This window comes from Populus alba, chromosome 17, assembly GCF_005239225.2.
Source record: "Populus alba chromosome 17, ASM523922v2, whole genome shotgun sequence".
Classification (NCBI taxonomy): domain Eukaryota; kingdom Viridiplantae; phylum Streptophyta; class Magnoliopsida; order Malpighiales; family Salicaceae; genus Populus; species Populus alba.
The window spans coordinates 21140868-21150356 of record NC_133300.1 but is presented as its reverse complement, the minus strand read 5'-3'; the positions used below and the strand labels follow the sequence as shown (position 1 = coordinate 21150356).

Here is a 9489-nt window from a genome sequence, read left to right as displayed (position 1 = left end):
ACATTTTATTAAGATCATGTTTAGCCTACCCTTGGATTGTTCATCTATATATATATTCAGTCAAGAGTGAACATTTGACCCATAAGAATTTGTGAACATTTGACCCATAAGAATTTGGAGGGCATGAATATGAATTTGCCGGCGTAATTAATGGAGATGTATAGTGTAGATTATGATATAACGTAAGATATTTTTTTTTCATATAATCCTAAGATTGTGCTTTCTATATTAAGGAAGAAATAAACTCTTTTGATAATTTACTTTGTTATTTAGTAATATTATCAATATTCTTTCTTGGTACTAATTAAAACATAGTTTTTAGCTAAATACGAAAGAAACCAAGAAAAACAAAAATGTTTGAAGGGTTTACGTTTCACTTTTAACTGCTCATCTCCATTTGGTCTGATTGATCTAACTCAAGATTTATGTCACTAGGAATTAATTAAAATAACAGCTTTTAAAAATACTTTTTTAATTTAAAAATATATTTATTTTAATTATTTTTTTTAAGTAGAACCAGGTACGCTTCGGAGTTTTAACCAAGTCAAGAAGACTTGAGCCGGAACAAGTTTAAATATACTGCTTTGACAAGTTTGACTTCCTACCCACCGTGAAACAAGTTTAAGAAGTGATGTCTTTAATTGTCACAACTCTTTCTCACAGTCATCATCTCCCATTGCTTTCCCACTTCTTTAGCAACGCGTCTATATCTCTTCCTTCACACCTTTGATTGTAAAGCAATAATCACCACCACTTTATTTAACACTCTCCCAACTTTCTTAGCCTCCATAAAGAATCTTTCTTTTTTCAAGAACACAAAATGGACCGTAATGGAAGACATGACATCAAGGTCGAGAATGGTTATGATTTGGAGGATGATCATGATCACAAAAAGAAGGACAGGAAAGACGAACAAGAAGAAGAGTTGTCAGTGGAAAGAATATTTGAGAACCAAGAAGTGCCATCATGGAGGAATCAGCTGACACTGAGGGCCTTTGTGGTGAGCTTCTTGTTGAGCATTCTGTTCAGCGTCATAGTAATGAAGCTCAATCTTACAACTGGTATCATACCTTCCCTCAATGTCTCTGCTGGCCTTCTGGGCTTCTTTTTTATCAAGACCTGGACAAAGTTTCTTGAAAAGTCTGGCCTTTTGAAGCAGCCCTTTACGAGGCAAGAGAACACTGTTATCCAGACTTGCGTGGTTGCATCCTCTGGCATTGCCTTTAGTGGTATACTTTCTGTACTTCTTACTGCCATTAATTTTCATTTCATCTCTCTTACTTTTTGGGTTGAGGAGATATGTAGGCTTCTTTGATCAAGATATTAAAATTTCTGTGCATTAGGTTTTGTTTCTGTTCTTAAGGGTTTGAAACTTACAGTAGTTACTAAAACTCAATGTCAAGATTTGCTTCTTCTAATTGCTATATTACATGATAAGGCAACCCTTTTTTTCTCTCTGGATCCCTGTTATCTCAGTTGTGAGTAGATTTACATGATCCTTGAAGACAAGAATTAATTCCTTACTGCCTAAAGTCTTCGGGAGGCAAATCAAGATTGAGGTTTTATGACTATCAGTTCTGCTATTGCTTCAGCCACTTGTGAAGTTTTACTAAACTAATCAACACTTGAACTTGCTGTTTGAGACCTGAACAAATATACTTTATTAAAAAAGTTTAATTAAATGGTCTTTAAATTTTCTTGACTAGCTTTTCCCTGTCTCATGGTGTGTGATAATGGTGGAGGGGCTTTTTATTTTTCTTACGGTCCTCCACGAGGCATTAAGTGTGGCTGGCAGATGTCTCTAGACAGATACTTTTTTAACAATTCAATTCATATGAGCTGGATATGGATGATTCGCTAACTTCAAAGTTGTACAAGTCTTATAAGAATATTCTGATTAGTGGAAAAGGAAGTCTTCCCCATTAGCGAGAAAAGAAAATATGAATAATTAATTTGTTTGTACTGTTAATCTAGCTTTCATCATGTAAAATTAATTTGAATACACTACATTTCCAGCTTTTCATCCAAGCGGTTTCGAAACTGAAATTGTTGTAACGAAAGAAATAATTTGTGATTATGCTCAAGATGAAATTAAGCTTGTTGATTTTTTGTACTAATAGTTTCCATTCTATAATTTGTTTCTTCTTTCCTTACAATAGGAGGCTTTGGGAGTTATCTGTTTGGAATGAGTGAAACCGTGGCCATACAATCAACGGAAGATAGGGATGCCTTTAAGAACCCATCTCTGTCATGGATGATTGGCTTTCTGTTTGTTGTTAGCTTTCTTGGACTCTTTTCAGTGGTGCCTCTTCGAAAGGTAGACTTCACAACATTTGATTATCGCCATTCAATTTCGTATAGGAAATAGAAAACTTCTCTCTGCATTTTGCTTTCTTGTTGAATGTATTGATTTTGCCAAAATCTAATCTTCATTGTTATTTCCAGGTCATGATTATAGACTTCAAATTGACATATCCAAGTGGCACTGCAACTGCTTATCTCATCAACAGCTTCCACACTCCTGCAGGAGCCAAGCTAGCAAAGTAAGGCATTATCAGACCTCATGCACATATAGTTGGATGATCATTCGGCATGTGAAAGTATCAAACGTTTTTTTTCTACCGTTTCAGAAAACAAGTGAAAGCGTTGGGCAAGTTCTTATCATTCAGCTTCTTGTGGGGTTTCTTTCAGTGGTTCTACACTGCAGCAGATGGTTGTGGATTTGTTGAGTTCCCCTCACTCGGGCTTAAAGCATATGAAAACAAGTAAAAGCATTACTCAACCTTCCAAAATCCTCTCATCCTCTTGAATGAAGTTCAATTTATTATGGCAGTGTGTTTCAAATTCGTTGCGGTAACCTTGACTAATAATGTTATTGTTATATGTACAGATTTTTCTTTGATTTCTCAGCAACATATGTTGGAGTTGGAATGATTTGCCCCTACATCATAAACATATCAGTTTTGCTTGGAGGAATTCTTTCCTGGGGTCTCATGTGGCCTCTCATAGATACAAAAAAGGGTGATTGGTATTCAGCAGACCTCAAATCTAGCAGCCTACATGGCCTCCAAGGTTACAGGGTAAGTTTTCTAACAAGGTTAAGGTGGCAAGAGTGCTATTCTTGAAGCCTTTTCATTCATAACAACTCTTATGCAATGAACTCAGGTATTCATTGCCATTGCCCTGATCTTGGGTGACGGTCTGTACAACTTCTTCAAGGTGCTAAGCCGAACACTCACTGCCTTGTTTTTTCAACTTCAAAGGAAAGATGCAACTGGTGCCCTCCCTATTGCGGACCGTTCCTCTCCCGAGACCTCCAGGATCTCATACAATGATCAACGCCGCACCCAACTCTTTCTCAAAGATCAAATTCCAACATGGTTTGCTGTTGCAGGCTATGTCGCAATCGCTGCTATCTCTACAGCCACGCTACCGCATATATTTCCCGAACTCAAATGGTATTATATATTGGTTATCTACATCTTTGCCCCAGCCCTTGCATTCTGTAATGCTTATGGCTGTGGCCTCACTGACTGGTCCCTTGCTTCCACCTATGGGAAGCTTGCAATTTTTGTAATTGGGGCATGGGCTGGTGCCTCTCATGGTGGAGTTCTTGCAGGACTAGCGGCCTGTGGAGTCATGATGAATATTGTTTCCACAGCGTCTGACCTCTCTCAAGATTTCAAGACTGGTTATCTAACCCTTTCTTCACCACGGTCCATGTTTGTGAGCCAACTAATTGGCACTGCAATGGGTTGCATTATTTCACCTTGCGTCTTTTGGCTGTTTTTCAAGGCCTTCAAGGATCTTGGGACTCCTGGAAGTCAATACCCTGCTCCTAATGCTACTGTATTTCGAAACATGGCAATATTGGGGGTAGAAGGATTCTCGTCTCTGCCAAAGAATTGCCTCTATCTTTGCTATGGGTTCTTCAGTGCAGCTATTCTGATAAATTTAATTAAGGATGCATTGGGTAAGAAATGGGCTAGGTTCATTCCTAATCCAATGGCGATGGCTATACCTTTCTATATTGGCTCGTACTTTGCCATCGACATGTGTGTGGGAAGCTTGATTCTATTTATCTGGGAAAAGATTGATAAGGCAAAGGCAGATGCTTTTGGGCCAGCAGTGGCTTCTGGTTTGATTTGCGGGGATGGGATATGGACTTTGCCTAGTGCGATACTTGCTCTAGTAGGAGTAAAACCTCCCATTTGCATGAAGTTTTTGTCAAGGAGAACAAATGCTAAGGTCGATGCGTTCTTAGGGTCATAAAGTCGAAGTTGAGATCAACTTGAATAGAAACTGTGAAGTAAAGCTGAATTGCTTCCTAGACTAAGGTTATGAAAGTTTACATGTGAAGTTCGACTCAAAAATGCTGTGGATAATCAATCACCTACGATTTCGTGGAGCCAACAACTATTTCCTCTGTAATCTTTTCTGAAGAAAATCAAATGTCCATTTACTTTTATATGCTTGTAGTTTTTTTCTAGTCTAGTTTGAAGAAGATAGTAGAACAGATGCATCAAGCAATGTGAAAAGTGAAAATTACAGTACATAAAGAGGCTATGATCAGTTGTTATGATCAGTTGCTATATTTGGTATCAGGTTTGCTCATTTTGCTAGCTATGATCATATATCAGGTGGTCCAATTAATGTGGCTTTGGAATGGCCTTCTGGAGCTGCTGTGTTATTATCAGTCTCACAATAAAACCGAGAGAGAAAAAAAAGATGGAAAAAATATCAGATGCGTCGAGGAAGATGATAAAAGCTTCAGCGAATATGAGACTTGTAAAATATATGTATCTAGGTTTGTCCTAAGAATATGAAAAGAAGCTGAAAAATAGACAAGCTTTCCCGTAGTGATCTTAATGGCATCTAAGCCCAGAGTGAGTGAAGTACATAAAGAGGGTATCATCCGTGCAAATATATTCATAGTTAATTATCATAGAATCCTCAACTCTCCATCTTGCTGTTGTTATGATTTGGTTATAACTCACCTTCAATCTCATGCTTTGTAAGGCAAGATCCAGCATTGTTTTTTAGAGATAAGTTTAAATTAAATAACGTTATATTTTATATATATAAAATAAAGATTACAAACTCAATCATTTGGGATTATTTTGTGATTGTAGGGTGTTTAAAAATATAACAGCAAGTAATTTCTGTTCTAGAAAATTTTAAAATAATATATTTTTTTATTTTAGAAAATTTATTTTTAATATTAGTATATTAAAATAATTAAAAAATATTAAATAAAAGTAATTTAAAACACAGACAGGTTAAAACTCACTGCAACGACCCGTTTTAACTCCTTCTCATGTTCATCGTCTTCTATTCGGATGTGCTGAGCAGTAATCACAACCACTTATTAAACACGCTCCCAACTCTCTTCGTCTCCATAAAGAATCATTCTTTTAAGAAAATAAAATGGAACGTAATGAAAGAGACGACACCAAGGTAGAGAATGATTATGATTTGGAGGATGATCATGTTCACAGAAAGAAGGACAAGAAAGAGGAACAAGAAGAAGAGTTGTCAGTGGAAAGAATATTTGAGAACCAAGAAGTGCCATCATGGAGGAATCAGCTGACACTGAGGGCCTTTGTGGTGAGCTTCGTGTTGAGCATTTTATTCAGCGTCATAGTAATGAAGCTCAATCTTACAACTGGTATCATACCTTCCCTCAATGTCTCTGCTGGCCTTCTGGGCTTCTTTTTTATCAAGACCTGGACAAAGTTTCTTGAAAAGTCTGGACTTTTGAAGCAACCCTTTACGAGGCAAGAGAACACTGTAATACAGACTTGCGTGGTTGCCTCATCTGGCATTGCCTTTAGTGGTATACTTTCTGTACTGTTTACTACCATTAATTTTCATTTCATCTCTCTTAATTATTTTGAAATTCAATTTTTTGTCTCTTTTCTTTCGAAGTTGAGGAGATATCTAGGTTTCTTTTATCAAGATATTAATATTTCTGTGCATTTGGTTTTGTTTCTGTTCTTAAAGGTTGCAAACTTACAATAGTTACTAAAATTCGATGTCAAGATTTGCTTCTTCTAATTGCTAGATTACCTGATAAGGCAACCACTTTTACTAGACTAATCAACACTTGAACTTACCATTAGAGACATGAACAAATCTATCTCTGTCTCCTAGAGTGTGATAATGTTAGGAGTGCAGCTGGTATGTCACTTGACAGATACTTTTTTGACAGTTCAATTCATATGCGCTGGATATGGATGACTTCCTAAGTTCAGATTTATACAGCAAGTCTTATAACAATATTCTGATTTGTGGAAAAAGAAGTCTTCTCCATTAGTAAAAGAAAGGAAAATGTGAATAATATCTGTTTCTAGAATGCTAGTTGTGAGCTTGCGTTATTAATCAAACATCTTCTCTAACTGTGAATCATTAACATAATGTCAAGATGAATACATTATATTTCTAACTTATCCAAATAGTCAAGAAAAGCCTGATTACTTGCCAAACTTGTTTCGAAACTGAATTAATTATTATAATGAAACGGTTAATTTGTGATTATGCTTATGATGATATTAAACTTGTTGATTTTTGTACTAATGGTTTCCATTCTACAATTTTTTCCTTGTTTCCTTATAATAGGAGGCTTTGGGAGTTATCTGTTTGGAATGAGTGAAACCGTGGCCAAACAATTAACTGAAGATAGTGATGCCTTTAAAAATCCATCTCTGTCTTGGATGATTGGCTTTTTGTTTGTTGTTAGCTTTCTTGGGCTCTTTTCGGTGGTGCCTCTTCGAAAGGTAGACTTTACAACTTATATCAGCATTCAATTTATTTATATGATTATAGGAAAAAGAAAACTTTTCTCTGCATTTTACATTTTTGCCGAATGTATAGATTTTCCAAAAATTAATCCTCATTGTTAACCTGGTTATTTCCAGGTCATGATTATAGGCTTCAAATTGACATATCCAAGTGGCACTGCAACTGCTCATCTCATCAACAGCTTCCACACTCCTGCAGGAGCCAAGCTAGCAAAGTAAGGCATTATCAGACCTCATGCACTTATAGTTGGATGATCCTTTGACATGTAAGAGTATTGAACTTTGTTATTCTACTGTTACAGGAAACAAGTGAGAGTGTTGGGCAAGTTCTTCTCATTCAGCTTCTTTTGGGGTTTCTTTCAATGGTTCTACACTGCAGGAGATGGTTGTGGATTTGCTGAGTTCCCCTCACTTGGTCTTAAAGCACATGAAAACAAGTAAAAGCATTGCTCAACCTTCCAAAATCCTCTCTTCTTGTTGAATGTAGTTCCATTTACTATGGCATTCTGTTTCAAATTCGTTGTCGTATCTTTGACTAATAATGTTCTTGTTACATGTACAGATTTTTCTTTGATTTCTCAGCAACATATGTTGGAGTTGGAATGATTTGCCCCTACATCATAAACATATCAGTTTTGCTTGGAGGAATTCTTTCCTGGGGTCTCATGTGGCCTCTCATAGATACAAAAAAGGGTGACTGGTATCCAGCAGACCTCAAACCAGGCAGCTTGCATGGCCTCCAAGGTTACAAGGTAAGTTTTCTAACAAGGTTAAGGTGACAAGAATGCCAATTACATGATTTTTAACATTTTCTTGAAGCCTTTTCTTTCATACCAACACTTAAGCAATGAACACAGGTATTTATTGCCACTGCCTTGATCTTGGGTGACGGTCTATACAACTTCTTCAAGGTTCTAAGCCGAACACTCGCTGCATTGTTTTTTCAACTTCGTGGGAGAGATGCAACTGGTGCTCTGCCTATTGCTGACCGTTCCTCTCCCAAGACATCCAGGATCTCCTATGATGAGCAACGTCGCACCCAACTCTTTCTCAAAGATCAAATTCCAACATGGTTTGCTTTTGCAGGTTATGTCACAATTGCTGCCATTTCTACAACCACCGTTCCGCATATATTTCCCGAACTAAAATGGTATTACATATTGGTTATCTACATCTTTGCCCCAGCCCTTGCATTCTGTAATGCTTATGGTTGTGGACTCACTGATTGGTCCCTTGCTTCCACCTATGGGACGCTTGCTATTTTTGTAATTGGGGCGTGGGCTGGTGCCTCTCATGGTGGAGTTCTTGCAGGACTAGCAGCCTGTGGAGTCATGATGAATATCGTCTCCACAGCCTCTGATCTATCTCAAGATTTCAAGACTGGTTATTTGACCCTTTCTTCACCTCGGTCCATGTTTGTGAGCCAGCTAATTGGCACTGCAATGGGTTGCATGATTTCCCCGTGTGTATTTTGGCTTTTTTTTAAGGCCTTCAAGGATCTGGGGACTCCTGGAAGTCAATACCCTGCTCCTTATGCTACTGTATTTCGAAACATGGCTATATTGGGGGTAGAAGGATTCTCCTCTCTACCAAAGAATTGTCTCTATCTTTGTTATTGGTTCTTCGGTGCAGCAATTCTGATAAATTTGATCAAGGATGTGTTGGGTAAGAAACGGGCTAGGTTCATTCCCAATCCAATGGCAATGGCTATACCTTCCTATATTGGCTCATACTTTGCCATCGACATGTGCGTGGGAAGCTTGATTCTATTTATCTGGGAAAATATTGACAAGGCAAAGGCAGATGCTTTTGGGCCAGCAGTGGCTTCTGGTTTGATTTGTGGGGACGGGATATGGACTTTGCCTAGTTCGATACTTGCTCTAGCAGGAGTAAAACCTCCCATTTGCATGAAGTTTTTGTCAAGGAGAACAAATTCTAAGGTCGATGCGTTCTTGGGGTCATAAATTTGAAGTTCAGATCAACTTCAAAAGAAACTGTGAGTTAGAGCTGAATTGCTTCCCAGACTAAGGTTATGAAGTTTACATATGAAGTTCGACTAAAAAATGCTGTAGATAATCACCTGCTATTTGTGGAGTCAGCAACTAGTTTCTCTATAATCATTTCTGGAGAAGAAAATCAAATGTCCATTTACTTATATATGCTTGTTAGTCGATCCTTGGAAATATGCTTGTAGTTTTTTTCTTGTCTAGTTTGAAGAAGATAGTGGAACAGATGCATCAAACAATGTGCAAACGGAAAATCACTGTACCCTCTGTGAACTTTAAACATAATATCAAAAGTGAATGTGCAAATATTACAGGTTGCAGGCGTGTTTATTTTGAACATATTGCAATTATCGTTGTTGATTTCTTCTTCCTTATTCGTATCCGACCTTCCAGAATCACACCCAAGACCGCTGTTGTTATCCTGGGTTGCTGCTCTACTGCCTTCAATTCCTCAGCTGTTGTTTTGCTGTTTGATGTTATCACAGCTTTTGCACCAGTATGTATTATCTTTGGATTTTACTCAATCTGGTAAGGTTATGATCAGTTGCTATATTTGGTATCAGGTTTGCTCATTTTGCTGGCTATGCTATCAGGTGGTCCAACGTGGCATTAGTATGGCCTTCCGGAACTGCTGTGTTCTTACCAGTCTCTCACAATAAAACCATGCCAGAATTAGTTACCCA

At 37.6% G+C, this 9489-nt stretch overlaps 2 protein-coding genes across 2 annotated transcripts; both read left to right on the top strand.

Moving 5' to 3' along the window:
* Positions 1-651: 651 nt before the first annotated feature.
* LOC118037081 (probable metal-nicotianamine transporter YSL7) lies at positions 652-4592 on the top strand. Its single transcript, XM_035042962.2, has 6 exons — positions 652-1229; positions 2160-2317; positions 2446-2543; positions 2631-2765; positions 2891-3080; positions 3166-4592. The coding sequence occupies exons 1-6, from the start codon at positions 821-823 to the stop codon at positions 4270-4272; spliced, it is 2097 nt and encodes a 698-aa protein (XP_034898853.1). The 5' UTR covers positions 652-820; the 3' UTR covers positions 4273-4592.
* Positions 4593-5298: 706 nt separating this feature from the next.
* On the top strand, positions 5299-9143 carry LOC118037083 (probable metal-nicotianamine transporter YSL7). Its single transcript, XM_035042964.2, has 6 exons — positions 5299-5836; positions 6619-6776; positions 6918-7015; positions 7103-7237; positions 7363-7552; positions 7658-9143. Exons 1-6 carry the CDS (start codon positions 5428-5430, stop codon positions 8762-8764), a joined length of 2097 nt encoding a protein of 698 aa, XP_034898855.1. The 5' UTR covers positions 5299-5427; the 3' UTR covers positions 8765-9143.
* Positions 9144-9489: the final 346 nt, after the last annotated feature.

Excerpts from the sequence above, each read along its gene's own strand:
- LOC118037081 (XM_035042962.2), top strand. The coding sequence starts at position 821 with ATGGACCGTAATGGAAGACATGACATCAAGGTCGAGAATGGTTATGAT. Across the intron at positions 1,230-2,159 it reads CTCTGGCATTGCCTTTAGTG|GAGGCTTTGGGAGTTATCTG; the intron begins GTATACTTTCTG and ends TCCTTACAATAG. Across the intron at positions 2,544-2,630 it reads GCAGGAGCCAAGCTAGCAAA|AAAACAAGTGAAAGCGTTGG; the intron begins GTAAGGCATTAT and ends CTACCGTTTCAG.
- LOC118037083 (XM_035042964.2), top strand. The coding sequence starts at position 5,428 with ATGGAACGTAATGAAAGAGACGACACCAAGGTAGAGAATGATTATGAT. Across the intron at positions 6,777-6,917 it reads CGGTGGTGCCTCTTCGAAAG|GTCATGATTATAGGCTTCAA; the intron begins GTAGACTTTACA and ends GGTTATTTCCAG. Across the intron at positions 7,553-7,657 it reads ATGGCCTCCAAGGTTACAAG|GTATTTATTGCCACTGCCTT; the intron begins GTAAGTTTTCTA and ends CAATGAACACAG.